Source organism: Sinocyclocheilus rhinocerous, unplaced genomic scaffold (genome assembly GCF_001515625.1).
Source record: "Sinocyclocheilus rhinocerous isolate Xijiao unplaced genomic scaffold, SAMN03320098_v1.1 scaffold2513, whole genome shotgun sequence".
NCBI lineage: Eukaryota > Metazoa > Chordata > Actinopteri > Cypriniformes > Cyprinidae > Sinocyclocheilus > Sinocyclocheilus rhinocerous.
This window is the reverse complement of record NW_015633558.1, coordinates 23,319-41,312: the sequence shown is the minus strand read 5'-3', so window position 1 is coordinate 41,312 and position 17,994 is coordinate 23,319. Positions and strand designations below refer to the sequence as shown.

The 17,994-nt window shown below is 36.8% G+C and overlaps 2 protein-coding genes across 2 annotated transcripts; one reads left to right on the top strand and one right to left on the bottom strand.

Moving 5' to 3' along the window:
* Positions 1-35: 35 nt before the first annotated feature.
* On the bottom strand, positions 36-10,483 carry LOC107744599 (acid sphingomyelinase-like phosphodiesterase 3b). The gene is made up of 8 exons (XM_016558318.1): positions 10,295-10,483; positions 5,339-5,552; positions 4,533-4,630; positions 4,309-4,452; positions 4,000-4,169; positions 3,719-3,899; positions 2,388-2,521; positions 36-769 (listed from the first exon to the last, which is right to left on the bottom strand). The coding sequence occupies exons 1-8, from the start codon at positions 10,374-10,376 to the stop codon at positions 407-409; spliced, it is 1,386 nt and encodes a 461-aa protein (XP_016413804.1). The 5' UTR covers positions 10,377-10,483; the 3' UTR covers positions 36-406.
* Positions 10,484-12,444: 1,961 nt separating this feature from the next.
* On the top strand, positions 12,445-17,970 carry LOC107744598 (zinc-binding protein A33-like). Its single transcript, XM_016558316.1, has 6 exons — positions 12,445-12,884; positions 14,315-14,410; positions 14,501-14,731; positions 14,830-14,852; positions 14,927-15,045; positions 17,423-17,970. The coding sequence occupies exons 1-6, from the start codon at positions 12,495-12,497 to the stop codon at positions 17,965-17,967; spliced, it is 1,404 nt and encodes a 467-aa protein (XP_016413802.1). The 5' UTR covers positions 12,445-12,494; the 3' UTR covers positions 17,968-17,970.
* The last annotated feature ends 24 nt before the right edge of the window (positions 17,971-17,994 follow it).

Here is a 17,994-nt window from a genome sequence, read left to right as displayed (position 1 = left end):
GTTTCTGACGTGGGATTAAAAAAGCATTACATGCAACTTTTTATCTTAAAATAAAGACAGTCAGAATTCTGCAGTGTTATTGCAGAGAAGCCATTTCACTCAGATATACAGTATGTCTCAGTAAAGAAGAAAAGACAACTGCAATTTTTATTTACCTTCACGTCACTCCAAATTTCTGTGGAACACAAATTATGTTTTTTTTTTTAATGTTTGGGACCCCCAAAAAACATTTTAATTTTGGGCTGAACTGAGAGACAGTTCAGTAAATATAAAGAAATCATGATAGATCAAGTTTATGAACAGCACGTTAAATACTTTAAATACTGCTGAGAACATGTCACTGACGCTCATGCACCGGTCTGAAGGGATCACGTGACAATATTGCAAAAACGCTGCTGTTCTGTGATCAGTTGAAACACAGCAGGCTCAGCATCAGTGACAGCAGCAGAGTAAACAGCACTGGAGCAGTGAATGATCCTCCCTCCTTCACCACGCACTTCTCATAGGCCTCAAAGTCCACTTCCCTCATCGCGCACACGTGATCGACGCGACAGTCAGCGTGGCACTCCGTCAGGTCATAATTCACAGAGTTGAACTCGTAGTACTTCTGCAGATAACACTTGTCGCTGGATATCCGCTCCATCACGCGGTGCATAGAGGCGGGAGAGGCGTCGGGCACACGAAACGCCTCCGTCAGCCGGTACTCCTTCTCCCAGCGCTCATGTACCACATTTGAGTATGTCAGGTTCATATAGTAGGTGATTATATCCTTCAGGAACACAAAGCAGCAAGAATAGAAACGTGTAAATCAGGGCTATTATAGCAGTATGTAACCTTTTAAACCTTAATTTGCAACAGTAAGCTTATAATAATTTAAAATGTGAGGTGTCGGGTCCGATTTCACTGGAAATTGACGTATGTCATTCTTCTTTGCGTGGTTACGTCACGTCCGTAAACAGAAAGAAGATCCGGCTATTAAAAGTTGTGTGTGGAGCGTTTGTAGCTTGTTCTTGCAACAGTTGCTTAGAATTTAAATATGTCATCTAGATGGCTGCTTTAATCTGTTAAGTTCTAAGCGGTAATAACTGTTAAAGGGTTAGTTCACCCAAAAATGAAAATTCTGTCATTAATTACTCACCCTCATGTCGTTCTAAACCCGTAAGACCTTCATTCATCTTCGGAACACAAATTAAGATATTTTTGATGAAATCCGAGAGCTCTCTGACCCTTCCATAGACAGCAAGGGTCCTACCACGATCAAGGCACAGAAATGTAGTAAGGACGTAGTTAAAATGGTCAATGTAGAAATCTGTAGTTCAACCGTAATTTTACAAAGCTGCGAGAATACTTTTTGTGCGCAAAGAAAAGGGTCAGAAAGCTCTGGGATTTCATCAAAAATATCTTAATTTGTGTTCCGAAGATGAACGAAGGTCTTACGGGTTTAGAACGACATTTTGGGTGAACTATCCCTTTAACATCTGGGGAACCTGTTTTCAAAACTAAGAAACCTCAAACGGTGGAGGGTCTGCAGTTAAAAACGGAAAGCGACAAAAACCTGTGCTAAAACGAAGGTAAATGAACAACTCTGAGAATTTTTTTTTCTGCTGAACAGGTAAGACATTTCATCTTTAGAACACTTATTAGCTTGATTCAGATAGGTATGAAGCTTCTTTTTTATAAATGTATTTATTTTTCGTTTGTTTTATTATTATTACTATTTTATTTTATTTTAGTGATGTAAATTTCACTTATCTTCTTGTAGCTATGAGAGAGAAAGTACCGTGTGATCTGATCTGGCTGAGCAATATAGATATTTTGATTACTTGTTCAAATGATATATTTTTTCGGATATATGCCAAGTATGAAATATGTGGACGTACAGTGACAGATCCGCTATGATGGTGATCACAGATTCATCTACGCACAGAAGCAGTGCCAAAGCACAACCCATGTAAAATAATAAAAAAAATTATAATAAATAACCCCAAGCGTGTCTTGCATTTTTATGTTTTAAACATAGATGGCGATAGAGAGGCAAAAGTTATGTGCCGCAGCTTTCATTAAAACTAAAACAATAAAAATGTTATTTGAAATAAAACATATTTTAGCTTATTGTCGAGACAACATTTCTCATTTTTGTTTAGTTTACCTTGATGTAAAATATCTCAAACTTATCAATAAAAGCAGTATAGACATATATAAAAAAACTAAAACTAAATAAAATGACTAAAACTTTAACTAAAATGAAAGTGAAAACAGAAAATAAAATCTAATTCAAAACATTAACAAAAACTATAACAGGCCTAGTGATACTAAAACAACACTAGTATAACTATGTATAAAGTTTGCAATAAAAATACACATTTCTTCATGCAGACGGGTCTTACCTTGATCAAAAGTGTTTTGGTGTCATACTCAAACATGCGAATTCCAGGATTATTTCCACCATCTATGACACCAGGTAATGTTGTTATCCAAGGCGTCACTCCTGGAGCCAGGAACATCGCACTTATGGGAGATCCTGTAAAAGGGTATTAATGGCTTCCATTTTACAAACAATTTGTGAAAGTAATCTTCACTCTCAGAAAAAAAAGCCATCACTGGGGCGGTACCCTTTCAAAAGGAAGGTGCAACCCATTGAGTTACTAAAATGTACCATTGAAGTGCTAATATGCACCTTTTAGGGATAAATAAGGTGTACCATTTGAAAAGGTACACTCTCAGAAAAAAAGGTACAAAAGCTGTCACTGGGGCAGTACCTTTTTCGAAAGGTACAATTTGTGCCTTTTAGGTAGTAATATGTATACTAGCGTACTGGCTATTGGTACTGGTGTGTATATATAGTGTTGTTGTTTGGTGTGGCTGCGTTTTGTGAGTGCTGCTCGTCTCAAATTGTGTAAGGCAATGTTTTTTTGTTATTAATAAGCTTGCAATCACAAGACCACTACCCCTTTTCATATGTTATTTTTTTCTCTTTCTGGTTACCATGGATCTTTTTCACACCTCGTCACAGTCACAACTGCACCAATTGAACTGTTTTTCTCAGCTAGATTTTTCAACATATGAATGGTGTAAAAGTCTTGCAATTGCTTGTCGTCCTCGTTATATTCACTGGTCACCCAAGCACTGGTTGATTCCTGACTTCTCCATCTTTACTACCTGTGATATGGTCAACTAGAATGAAGTGTCACTATAACATGACTCGCATGTGTTGTCATTACGATTATTTAACTGCTCCCGTTAGAGACTGAGCGTCCTCGAATTCCAATCTTAAATATCAAACATGTTTTGATAAGGCATTGATAATAGCATTGATAAACACAAATGTCACTTTTTCCCGTGGAGTGCCTCAAGGATCTGTTCTTGGCCCACTTCTATTTTTTATTTACATGCTTCCTCTGGGTCAGATCATTCTGTGCCATTGTCTTACATTTTTAGAGTTACACTGAGGATACGCAAATTTATTGCGTATTTATAGTCCAATTCTATTTTCCTCCCTCTTCTTTAACATGTTGCCTGCATGATCTTAAAGTATGGATGGCTCAACATTTCTTTGAATATTGAATACAGAAAAAACAGAACAGTACATTATATGATCTCTGTTTGCTCTCAATAACCCTTTTAATAAATAGGTTTTCCACTTTTCTAATTTGAAAGGTAATTCTAATGCTAAAAGATGCACAACATGTGGCAGAATTAGTAGCAGAATTGAAATGACCTTTTGAGCTGTAGAACATGCGGATGCTGTCAGTGTGATGATGACCGAAGAACTGGCCCTGTATAATAGCGCTGTGCTTCTGTATGAGATCTATATAGCGCTTATTAAACTCTTTTCTGAACCAGGCTTTATCTCGTTTCTTCTCAAAAAACCCTGGAGGGACGTGGCCAATAATGTAAACCTGGGTAAGACAGAACAAAGGCTCTTTATGTGCAATAATGACACATCGATAAACTGACAAAACTATAGGTTTCGCTTCCTCGCTGTAAGATACGACTAACCTTCTCATTATTTTTAGCTGCGTCCTGAAGCACTTTATCAGCCCAACTGAACTGATCTGCAGGGTCTTTGATATTTTCTGTGAGTTTGTTCTGATCGTAATAGAGGTTCGTATTTAGGACCACGACTCTGAAGCCAGTTTGATTCAGCAACTTCTCTGTGTAATATCCACCTGTGAAAGACATTAATGAAAGTTATATGACATTAGTTAAAGCTATATTATATAATTAATGTATTTCATAATATAGTAAAATCTGTAATATTGTCTTTGTGTCAGTGTATTGTTAATGGTGAGCTGCTTTAGTTTATACCTATTTTAAAGGTTTCTTTTGACGCCGCATGTAGCCAGTCATGCCACAGGTTTGCGGTTTGTTCATAAATGTTGTTTTTTTCTGGAGGCATTTGGTTCTTTGGATGGTAGTCATGATTTCCCATTGCAGAATACACCTTGGTATCTAAAGAAATACAAATGTGAAATGAATTTCATAGACAAACAGAACAAACAAGCAGTCAGCAGCCCATATGAAACACATACTAGGAAAAGTAGTTTTTATGATGTGGGTGAGATTGCCGATTATTCGCAGGACAGGTTCGACTCCCAGCTGCTCATCGGGCACATGAGGCGTATCATCTCTGTGAAAAAGAGTTAGAATTATATTTAATTATATAATCGATTATGTAAGAAATATATGACTTTAGTCAGACAGCTCACCTACCTACACACTCTAAAAAATGCTGGGTTGTTTCAACCCAACTTTGGGTCAAATATGGACTAACCCAACCGTTGGATTAAATTTTTAACCCAAAAGTTGGGTTAGTCCATATTTAACCCAAAGTTGGGTTGAAACAACCCAGCATTTTTTAGAGTGTACAGTACAGGCCAAATGCTTGACACACCAACTCATTCTTTATGATTATCTTTATGATTGGAAGCACGACTTATACTATATTGGACACTTGTTGGCTAATTTTCTCTCACTATTCATTTTATATGAATGCACATTTTTGTTGACGCTTAACGGTTGATGATTGTGAAGTCATGTGACCGTGGTGTAGTTCATTTAAAATGATTAGCTTTTATTTCTGCGAATTGTATTTAGATTTCAAAATTCCAAAAAGTTAAATTGTGAAGATTATCAATATGAACGAACGTGTAAGAACCATAACCTTTTGTTGGTCTCAGAGCACAGTAATCCAAAAGCCAATGGAAAAATCCTATTAGGTTTTTTGTCAGGTGAACCTGGCCAACAAAAACCCATCAACACTGCAGCACTCTACTGAATACACTTTAAACTTCAAACTAGGACAGTCTTATGAGTTAAGAGGGCGCTTGGCACAAACCCGGTCCAGATGATGAAGTCCGGGTCAGGCAGGATCCCTCTCATGGCACTCAGTGTTGAGTTTATCAGAGTCCATGGGGAGTCACAGGAATAATCTCCAAATCTGCCTGCGTTTGGGGTCGGACGGCCTCCACTAGAAGCACATTTTGATGCAGAGTTACTCCCTACATCATAAGAAGGATCCCAGTGGAGGTCTGAGATGTGCCAGAAATAACCTGTAGTGGAGAACAACTGTGATCAGCCTGCTCATATATTGAGCATGATATATCTCAAGACTACTGAGCTATTACAGACCTCAATTTAAATGTACAGTCCATTGAAGACTGAAGATTTCAACCTTAAATTTTCAACATAATTCACAAAAAATTGAAGCCTAAATTATGAAAAATGGGACAACTGTTTTCTTAATTTAGGCTTTAATTTCTTGTTAATCCTCTATCTGTCTGTCTGTCTATCTATCTATCTATCTATCTATCTATCTATCTATCTATCCGTCTGTCATCCATCTATCCATCCATCCATCCATCCATCTATCTATCTATCCGTCTGTCATCTGTCTATCTATCTATCTATCCGTCTATCTATCTATCTATCCGTCTATCTATCTATCTATCCGTCTATCTATCTATCTATCCGTCTATCTATCTATCTATCCGTCTATCTATCTATCTATCCGTCTATCTATCTATCTATCCGTCTATCTATCTATCTATCCGTCTATCTATCTATCTATCCGTCTATCTATCTATCTATCCGTCTATCTATCTATCTATCCGTCTATCTATCTATCTATCCGTCTATCTATCTATCTATCCGTCTATCTATCTATCTATCCGTCTATCTATCTATCTATCCGTCTATCTATCTATCTATCCGTCTATCTATCTATCTATCCGTCTATCTATCTATCTATCCGTCTATCTATCTATCTATCCGTCTATCTATCTATCTATCCGTCTATCTATCTATCTATCCGTCTATCTATCTATCTATCCGTCTATCTATCTATCTATCCGTCTATCTATCTATCTATCCGTCTATCTATCTATCTATCCGTCTATCTATCTATCTATCCGTCTATCTATCTATCTATCCGTCTATCTATCTATCTATCCGTCTATCTATCTATCTATCCGTCTATCTATCTATCTATCCGTCTATCTATCTATCTATCCGTCTATCTATCTATCTATCCGTCTATCTATCTATCTATCCGTCTATCTATCTATCTATCCGTCTATCTATCTATCTATCCGTCTATCTATCTATCTATCCGTCTATCTATCTATCTATCCGTCTATCTATCTATCTATCCGTCTATCTATCTATCTATCCGTCTATCTATCTATCTATCCGTCTATCTATCTATCTATCCGTCTATCTATCTATCTATCCGTCTATCTATCTATCTATCCGTCTATCTATCTATCTATCCGTCTATCTATCTATCTATCCGTCTATCTATCTATCTATCCGTCTATCTATCTATCTATCCGTCTATCTATCTATCTATCCGTCTATCTATCTATCTATCCGTCTATCTATCTATCTATCCGTCTATCTATCTATCTATCCGTCTATCTATCTATCTATCCGTCTATCTATCTATCTATCCGTCTATCTATCTATCTATCCGTCTATCTATCTATCTATCCGTCTATCTATCTATCTATCCGTCTATCTATCTATCTATCCGTCTATCTATCTATCTATCCGTCTATCTATCTATCTATCCGTCTATCTATCTATCTATCCGTCTATCTATCTATCTATCCGTCTATCTATCTATCTATCCGTCTATCTATCTATCTATCCGTCTATCTATCTATCTATCCGTCTATCTATCTATCTATCCGTCTATCTATCTATCTATCCGTCTATCTATCTATCTATCCGTCTATCTATCTATCTATCCGTCTATCTATCTATCTATCCGTCTATCTATCTATCTATCCGTCTATCTATCTATCTATCCGTCTATCTATCTATCTATCCGTCTATCTATCTATCTATCCGTCTATCTATCTATCTATCCGTCTATCTATCTATCTATCCGTCTATCTATCTATCTATCCGTCTATCTATCTATCTATCCGTCTATCTATCTATCTATCCGTCTATCTATCTATCTATCCGTCTATCTATCTATCTATCCGTCTATCTATCTATCTATCCGTCTATCTATCTATCTATCCGTCTATCTATCTATCTATCCGTCTATCTATCTATCTATCCGTCTATCTATCTATCTATCCGTCTATCTATCTATCTATCCGTCTATCTATCTATCTATCCGTCTATCTATCTATCTATCCGTCTATCTATCTATCTATCCGTCTATCTATCTATCTATCCGTCTATCTATCTATCTATCCGTCTATCTATCTATCTATCCGTCTATCTATCTATCTATCCGTCTATCTATCTATCTATCCGTCTATCTATCTATCTATCCGTCTATCTATCTATCTATCCGTCTATCTATCTATCTATCCGTCTATCTATCTATCTATCCGTCTATCTATCTATCTATCCGTCTATCTATCTATCTATCCGTCTATCTATCTATCTATCCGTCTATCTATCTATCTATCCGTCTATCTATCTATCTATCCGTCTATCTATCTATCTATCCGTCTATCTATCTATCTATCCGTCTATCTATCTATCTATCCGTCTATCTATCTATCTATCCGTCTATCTATCTATCTATCCGTCTATCTATCTATCTATCCGTCTATCTATCTATCTATCCGTCTATCTATCTATCTATCCGTCTATCTATCTATCTATCCGTCTATCTATCTATCTATCCGTCTATCTATCTATCTATCCGTCTATCTATCTATCTATCCGTCTATCTATCTATCTATCCGTCTATCTATCTATCTATCCGTCTATCTATCTATCTATCCGTCTATCTATCTATCTATCCGTCTATCTATCTATCTATCCGTCTATCTATCTATCTATCCGTCTATCTATCTATCTATCCGTCTATCTATCTATCTATCCGTCTATCTATCTATCTATCCGTCTATCTATCTATCTATCCGTCTATCTATCTATCTATCCGTCTATCTATCTATCTATCCGTCTATCTATCTATCTATCCGTCTATCTATCTATCTATCCGTCTATCTATCTATCTATCCGTCTATCTATCTATCTATCCGTCTATCTATCTATCTATCCGTCTATCTATCTATCTATCCGTCTATCTATCTATCTATCCGTCTATCTATCTATCTATCCGTCTATCTATCTATCTATCCGTCTATCTATCTATCTATCCGTCTATCTATCTATCTATCCGTCTATCTATCTATCTATCCGTCTATCTATCTATCTATCCGTCTATCTATCTATCTATCCGTCTATCTATCTATCTATCCGTCTATCTATCTATCTATCCGTCTATCTATCTATCTATCCGTCTATCTATCTATCTATCCGTCTATCTATCTATCTATCCGTCTATCTATCTATCTATCCGTCTATCTATCTATCTATCCGTCTATCTATCTATCTATCCGTCTATCTATCTATCTATCCGTCTATCTATCTATCTATCCGTCTATCTATCTATCTATCCGTCTATCTATCTATCTATCCGTCTATCTATCTATCTATCCGTCTATCTATCTATCTATCCGTCTATCTATCTATCTATCCGTCTATCTATCTATCTATCCGTCTATCTATCTATCTATCCGTCTATCTATCTATCTATCCGTCTATCTATCTATCTATCCGTCTATCTATCTATCTATCCGTCTATCTATCTATCTATCCGTCTATCTATCTATCTATCCGTCTATCTATCTATCTATCCGTCTATCTATCTATCTATCCGTCTATCTATCTATCTATCCGTCTATCTATCTATCTATCCGTCTATCTATCTATCTATCCGTCTATCTATCTATCTATCCGTCTATCTATCTATCTATCCGTCTATCTATCTATCTATCCGTCTATCTATCTATCTATCCGTCTATCTATCTATCTATCCGTCTATCTATCTATCTATCCGTCTATCTATCTATCTATCCGTCTATCTATCTATCTATCCGTCTATCTATCTATCTATCCGTCTATCTATCTATCTATCCGTCTATCTATCTATCTATCCGTCTATCTATCTATCTATCCGTCTATCTATCTATCTATCCGTCTATCTATCTATCTATCCGTCTATCTATCTATCTATCCGTCTATCTATCTATCTATCCGTCTATCTATCTATCTATCCGTCTGTCCTCGATCTATCTATCTATCTATCTATCTGTCCATCTATCTATCTATCCATCTGTCATCTATCTATCTATCTATATATCCATCTGTCATCTATCTATCTATCTATCTATCCGTCTGTCATCTATCTATCTATCTATCTATCTATCTACACATGTAAATTGTCTTAATTTATGTGTGTGTGTGTATTACTCCACTAATAAACTACGAAGCATTTTAAGCTTCACAGTTCAGTTGAGATCAAACAAGATTAAATGCTTCTGCTTTTGCAGACCAGTTCCTCTGCTTTAAGTCACTTTGTAGAAAGAAATTCATAAATGTAAATTGGAAAACAATTTTGTATACTACTACTAATACATTATTTTATTTAAAAAATATTGTAATAAAAATAAACAAAAAACAACAGCACAATATTTGTTGACCATGTGTCCACAGCATATGGGAGTCATTCTGCCTTTTTGTACTGACTAACAGTTACATAACTAGCTGTTGTTTTCACTTTTGTCTTCACACTGCCTTCATATCAGCTTTATGTCTTCCGTGCTAAAAACGACACATTCTCAAGCTCTAATGAATTCATAAAGGCGTTACACTGCTGAAAGGCTCTGCTCTTCAGTGTACTTCATATTGCTTTTTAAAAGATGTGCAGTATACAGTCGTTTATCTTAGCCGAAACAACTCAAAGCATTTAAGGACATACCTTTCATCACGTTACTTCTACCAGAGACGATGAAAATGTTGAGAAGAATAATTTTCCAAACACATGCCATTGTCAGATTCATCTAATGAGTGTGAGAGATCCAGAGACTCTGACCTGACTGCTGTTATCAAGACATTCATTCCACAGCCGTCAATAAACTGACAGATAAGAGAAGTCAGCTGGAGCAAATAAACGTGCAGGACGGGAACCAGCACGACATGAGCGCTTGTTCAAACATAGTTCTCCAGCTGTTACTATGTGTAAGGAGAAATAAACCTGTTGCATATTTGTAACGGCCATTTACTATGCAGTCAGCTTTCTATTTTAGTGTGCTACTATTTTGAAGGCATGCCTGTAATGTTCATACAGTAGTGGCTTGATTTTAAAATGAAATCTAAAGTCTCATGTGTGAAGCAGTAAGTTTTGTTTTTAAATAAGTTAATGTTATTATTCAGCAAGGATGCATTAAATTGATCAAAAGTGACAGTAAAAACATTTGAGACCCTGGGGTCAAAATTATAGATTTTTCTTTTATGCCAAAAATCATTAGGATATTAAGATCATGTTCCATGAAGATATTTTGTACATTTCCTACCGTAAATATATCAAAACTTAATTTTTGATTAGTAATATGCATTGCTAAGAACTTAATTTGGACAACTTTAAAGATGATTTTCTCAATATTTAGATTTTTTTGCACCCTCAGATTCCAGATTTTCAAATAGTTGTATCTCGGCCAAATATTGTCCGATCCTAACAAACCATACAACAATGGAAAGCTTATTTATTCAGCTTTCAGATGATCTTTTAATCTCAGTTTCAACAAATTGACCCTTATGACTGGTTTTGTGGTCCAGGGTCACATTTATAATGTTACAAACGACTTCCATTTTAAATAAATGTTTTTCTTTCAGTGAAAGCATCAGTGAAACTGTTTTCAACATTGATAATAATCAGAAGTGTTTCTTGAGCAGCAAATCAGCATATTAGAATGATTTCTGAAGGATCACGTGACACTGAAGACTGGAGTAATGATGCTGAAAATACAGCTTTGATCACAGAAATAAATTAGATTTTAACATATTATATTACAATAGAAAATAGTTATTTTAAAGTGCAAAATTATTTCACAATATTACTGTTTTTACTGTATCTATGATCAAATAATTGCAGCCTTAGTAAGCAGAAAAAACTTCTTTCAAGGACATTACAAAATCTTACTGATCCTAAAAGGCAATGTATTTTTATGTATTTCGAACTATTCCATTGTATTATACTACTGTAAAACAAATCAGTATGCATGTAAATTACATTTTTCTTTGTATGGCTTTTACGTATTTTCAATTCTTTGTATGAAGAAATTAACTGAGAATATTAAGAGCTGTACAGAAGTAAAGGCCTGGATTTGTAATCTCTGGTCATAGAGATATAATCTCTTCTGGAAGGCAAACTTATCATCTTTTATGCTTGCTTTCCTTAAAGGAACACTCCACTATTTTTACAAATAAGCTCATTTTCCAACTCCCCTAGAGTTAAACAGTTGAGTTTTACCGTTTTCGAATCCATTCAGCCGATCTCCGGGTCTGGCGGTAGCACTTTTAGCTGTAGCTTAGCATAGATCATTGAATCTGATTAGACCGTTAGCATCTCGCTCAAAAATGACCAAAGAGTTTCTATATTTTTCCTATTTAAAACTTGACTCTTCTGTAGTTGCATCGTGTACTAAGACCGACGGAAAATGAAAAGTTGCGATTTTCTAGGCCGATATGGCTAGGAACTATACTCTCATTCCGGCGTAATAATCAAGGACCTTTGCAGCAGTAACGGTCTAATCAGATTCAATGATCTATGCTAAGCTACAGCTAAAAGAGCTACCACCAGACCCGGAGATCGGCTGAATGGATTGGAAAACGGTAAAACTCAACTGTTTAACTCTAGCGGAGTTGGAAAATGAGCCTATTTTCAAAAATAGTGGAGTGTTCCTTTAACACTGAGGGCTGAGAGTCAGTTAACCTTTGTATGAGTCCTCTGAAGTAATCATTAACCTGTAATGTTGATAGTGATGAGCACATAATTACATGTTAAACATGTGCTATAGAGTCCACTCTAAACCTCAGAATTGAACAAGGATATCCAGTATAGCAGACATTTTGTGACGATAAAAGCTTTTAGTTTTTTAGCTGTAACTATAGGGTAGAAAATGAGTTCTCGGAGTCAGATTTCAGAGGAGGATCTGCTGTGTCCTGTGTGCTATGAAATCTTCACTGATCCTGTGCTTCTGTTATGCAGTCACAGTGTCTGTAGAGCTTGTTTGGAACAGTTCTGGAGCTCCAGAGGATTTCAGGAATGTCCAGTTTGCAGGAAAAGATTCACAGGATGTCAAACACCGGCTAATCTCGCACTGCGGAACGTGTGCGAGTCATTCTTACAGAAGAGAGGTTCATCTGAGGTGTTCTGCGATGTGCACGGAGAGAAACTCAAACTCTTCTGTCTGGATGATAATCATCCTGTGTGTTTGGTGTGCAGAGACTCAGAGAAACACCTGCATCACACATTCAGACCTGTTGATGAAGTTGCACCGCTTCTAAAGGTAAGTTGTATGTGAGTTGTAAGATTACTAGAGTATCTGTTACAAGAAAAAAGTATTTATACTTCAAAATGTCATGTTTTAACTCAATTACATATCATTTCTTTGTAATTATTGGTGACATTTACTAGCAACAATGAGTGGAAATTGTTTCCAAATTGTTACCATTTTTTTCTTTTCAGTGTACTACTTAACTTGTAGTTCCATTTATAGAGATGTTCACCAAATATATACATTTTAGTGCTTTACTCGTGTAATTGTTCTGGGTTCTTGTTTAAGAGTAATAGCATCTGACTTCCTTATTACCTATTAATTGCAATATGTTATTGCCTAGCCATCGGTGATGTATAAATATGGGCAATGATGTGCTACTGTTTCCGGGTTCTGAGTTTTCAGAATGAGTGGCTTTTGTAGCTTAGTTTCACTAAACAGTCTGAGAACTTTATTTCATAGTACACTGAACTTTCCAGAATTCAATGAAAGATTTGTTATCTCATGATACGTTCCATTTAAATTGGTGGTTCTCAACCAGGGGGCCACAGGGTTTCCTTAAAGTAATTTAATTCTATTCATAAAAACTTAATCCAGATAACTTAAATAGCATTTCTATTTCTGCTCTATAACTATTATTTTTTATTTAAAACATATTAAGATTTTTAAATATAAAAGGACAAAATGTATTGTGCTGAATTAATTTAATAGAACAACACTCTCAGTTTCTGTTAATAAAAATTTTGAAAACAAGCAGCATTGTCATAATTACATCAGAAAATACCAGAAGAAATATGGGGGATAACTACTACTGCTTTAAATGATATATAATACTCTTTTGCTTAACATTACAATTAGTGCCGTCAAACGATTAATCGCATTCAAAATAAAAGTTTTTGTTTACATAATATATGTGTGTGTACTGTGTATATTTATTATGTACATATAAATACACACACATACAGTATATTTAAGAAAAATATGTTACGTTTATATATTAAATATATTTATATATGATATAAATTATATGAATATAAATATATACATGTAAATATAGGTAAATATTTTCAAAATATATGCTGTATGTGTGTGTATTTATATATACATAATAAATATACACAACATACACACATATATACACATGCATGTATATATTTAAGAAAAATATGTTATGTTTATATATTAAATATATTTATATATGATATAAATTATATGAATATAAATATATACATGTAAATATAGGTAAATATTTTCAAAATATATGCTGTATGTGTGTGTATTTATATATACATAATAAATATACACAACATACACACATATATTATGTAAACAAATACTTTTATTTTGGATGCGATTAATCGCGATTAATCGTTTGACAGCATTAATTACAATTAATGACATTCCACTGATTTAACAAACACCAACTGATTATTACATTTCAGGAGGAATTGAAGACGTCATTGAAAGATTTACAAGAAAAACTCAAGAGCTTTAAAGAAATAAAACAAACATTTGATGATGCATCACACCACATTAAGGTGAGAACTATACAGTAAAATATTCTAGATAAAAGCATTTTCAGAAAGATTCAGGTAGAAGGGATGTGAGAATCTTTGTATTTGATACAGGCTCAGACTCAGCAGACCATGAGATGCTTGCAGGAGGAGTTTGAGCGGCTTCATCAGTTTCTGCGAGATGAAGAGATGATCAGAATATCTGCACTGATAGAGGACGAGAATCAGAAGAGTCAGATGATGAAGGAGAAGACTGAACAAATAGACAGAGAGATCGAATCTCTTTCAAACAATATTGGAACCTTAAAAAATGATTTAGACGCTGCCGACATGCCCTTTCTACAAGTAAGAAATAACCTGTATTTTTAATGAAATGTTTAGGGATTGAGGGTTGAATAACATTTGTGTACATGTAGTTTATTTCCTCCTTTTGTGTTTTGCAGAACTTCAAGTTCTCAAAAGAAAGGTAAGCTGTTTTCTTGCTGTCTTCTCTCTGCAGTGCAGTTCCTGCATCTTTCTAACTCCTGAATGTTATCACAGAGCCCAGATCACACTGAAGGATCCAGTGATGCCTGCTGGAGCCTTGATGAATGTGGGAAAATACTTGGGGAACCTGAAGTTTGAAGTCTGGAAGAAGATGATGCAGATAGTTCAACTCAGTGGGTTTTACATTCATCTGTTTCAGTTATGTGACTTTTCATTCACAGTCACAATGAAAATATTTCATAAGTCCAGACAAAGTCTTAATGGCAATACTAGGCTTAAGCTCTATTTAACATTTCTCACTAAATAATGTACTTTTTGCTGCAGAATTTACTGGTCATTTTTATGTGTGCATGTTTTGTTTTGTTTTGTCACCATTTGTATGTAAAGTGTCCATTTATGTCAAATGTTAATTGTTTTAAGCATGTAGAAAATTACAGATAATCATCAATTCAGTTAATTTGTAACACCTGCATTGTGTGAACCTGTTCTGGGTTAGTCTACTTTAGGTCAGCATTATTTGCAATATTTTATTTGGTGAGCGGGTGATTAGACATGTAATAAATGTGCATTCTTCTAATATTAGAAAATTATTTAACACACAAAAAATTAATGACATTTAAATACACAAACACACACACACACACACACACACACACACATATATATATATATAGAAACGTGATATGTAACACATACACACATTTTGTTGTGGCCTTGCTGGGATTATACCAGCACCCAAAAGACAACAAATACTGTTCCCTCTTGTCACCAGCATATCAGCATCGCAAGCTGTTCTCAGCATGCAAAACATACCTTATGCTGGTCCACCAGCACATCTGCTTACCATGCTGGGGACCAGCAAACCAGCAACCAGCATCCCATGCTGGGATCCAGCAAACCAGCAACCAGCTGAGCATCCCATGCTGGGGGACCAGCAAACCAGCAACCAGCATCCCATGCTGGGATCCAGCAAAGCAGCAACCAGCATCCAATGCTGGGTACCAGCAAACCAGCAACCAGCATCCCATGCTGGGATCCAGCACACCAGCAACCAGCATCCCATGCTGGGGACCAGCAAACCAGCAACCAGCGTTCCATGCTGGGATACAGCAAACCAGCAACCAGCATCCCATGCTGGGATCCAGCAAACCAGCAACCAGCTGAGCATCCCATGCTGGGGGACCAGCAAACCAGCAACCAGCATCCCATGCTGGGGACCAGCAAACCAGCAACCAGCGTTCCATGCTGGGATACAGCAAACCAGCAACCAGCATCCCATGCTGGGGACCAGCAAACCAGCAACCAGCATCCCATGCTGGGGACCAGCAAACCATCAACCAGCATCCCATACTGGGATCCAGCAAACCATCAACCAGCATCCCATGCTGGGGACCAGCAAACCAGCAACCAGCGTCCCATACTGGGATCCAGCAAACCAGCAACCAGCGTCCCATACTGGGATCCAGCAAACCAGCAACCAGCGTCCCATGCTGGGATACAGCAAACCAGCAACCAGCATCCCATGCTGAGGACCAGCAAACCAGCAACCAGCATTCCATGCTGGGGACCAGCAAACCATCAACCAGCATCCCATGCTGGGGACCAGTAAACCAGCAACCGGCATCCCATGCTGGGATCCAGCAAACCAGCATCCCATATTGGGGACCAGCATGTAAAACATACCTTATGCTGATGACCAGCAATGCTGGATTTTTCAGCAGGGTAAATACGTTCCTAGTTCCTGCGGTGCGAACACGCCAAAAAGCGGGAACTTCCGCCAATAGTTCTAGGAACTATTTCCTCCAGTGCGAAAGCCCCTTTTGAGGCTTAGATCTGGATCCCCAACCAAAACCAGCTCTGCCTAGTTTTGGCAAACCGACAATCTCTCGATGTTTCAGATGGCTGATGGCCTGCTCCACTGTCTGGGTCGCATTTTTGGTCACTGTGGTGCTCAACCTGGCTGTGATTCCCTCTTGTCTGATCTTCCACTGCAAGTTTGCATCTGGCTACCTCCACCACATTTTGCCTTGCCATGATGAATTTGCAGGCCCTGATAAGTTGTTAATTTGGACCACCCAGAGCCACATACTCTCAGGATCCTTTGCTTGTTGGTCATTGCCATGCTAGTTAGTACCATGTCACAATCATGTAGATTTGTGTAACCATGTCCTCCAGCATTGGAAAAGTTATGACAGTACAACACACACACACACACACACACACACACAAAACATGTAAACAGCTATTTCAGATTGCACATTCTTTTGCCCACTAGGGGCCTCAGCAAATTTCTAAGAAGGCTGCAGTATGACTTATTTAAATGAAAAAAATATTATTAATAAATTGAAATAATCTAACAGATTTGTGCTAAAAACACAAAATCAATATGTAGGCTGTATTTTTTCTCTCTCCTAATATCTATAGTTTTTACTGAAACTTCTGAAATCAAAAGTAAATTGTGGTTAATTAAAGTGGTTAATTAATTTGCAATATCAAAACTCCTGATTTGTGTTTACATGTTATGTGTTCTGATGACTGTTCTCTCATCAGCTCCTGTCACACTGGACCCCAATACTGCACATCCTCTGCTGTTTTTGACCGATGATCTGACCCATGTGAAATCCAGTGCTGATGGACAACAGTATCCAGACAATCCAGAGAGATTTGACTATTATCACTGTGTGCTGGGCTCTGAGGGCTTAAACTCTGGAACACACTTCTGGGATGTGGAGGTCCAAAACAACACATGCTGGTCTGTTGGAGTAACCACAGCATCTAACCAGAGAAAAGGAGGCATTTTCTTTGAAACTGGAGTGTGGCGTGTGCGTTACATGGCTGGTCAGTACACGTCACAGTCACCGTTCAAGCCCCGCATGCATTTAAATGTTGATTTAAATAAGCGACTGAAGGTGATCAGAGTTCAGCTGGACTGGGACGGAGGAAAGATTTCATTCTCTGATCCTCTTACTAACACACATCTGTGCACTTTCACCAGTACATTTAAGGAAGCAATCTATCCGTTTCTCTATAGCAGCTGTACAGATTTCCCACTCACAGTCTTACCCGTGAAACTGAGTATCAATGTGAAAATGTGAAGTGTCCTAAATAAATAAAGGGTAGGG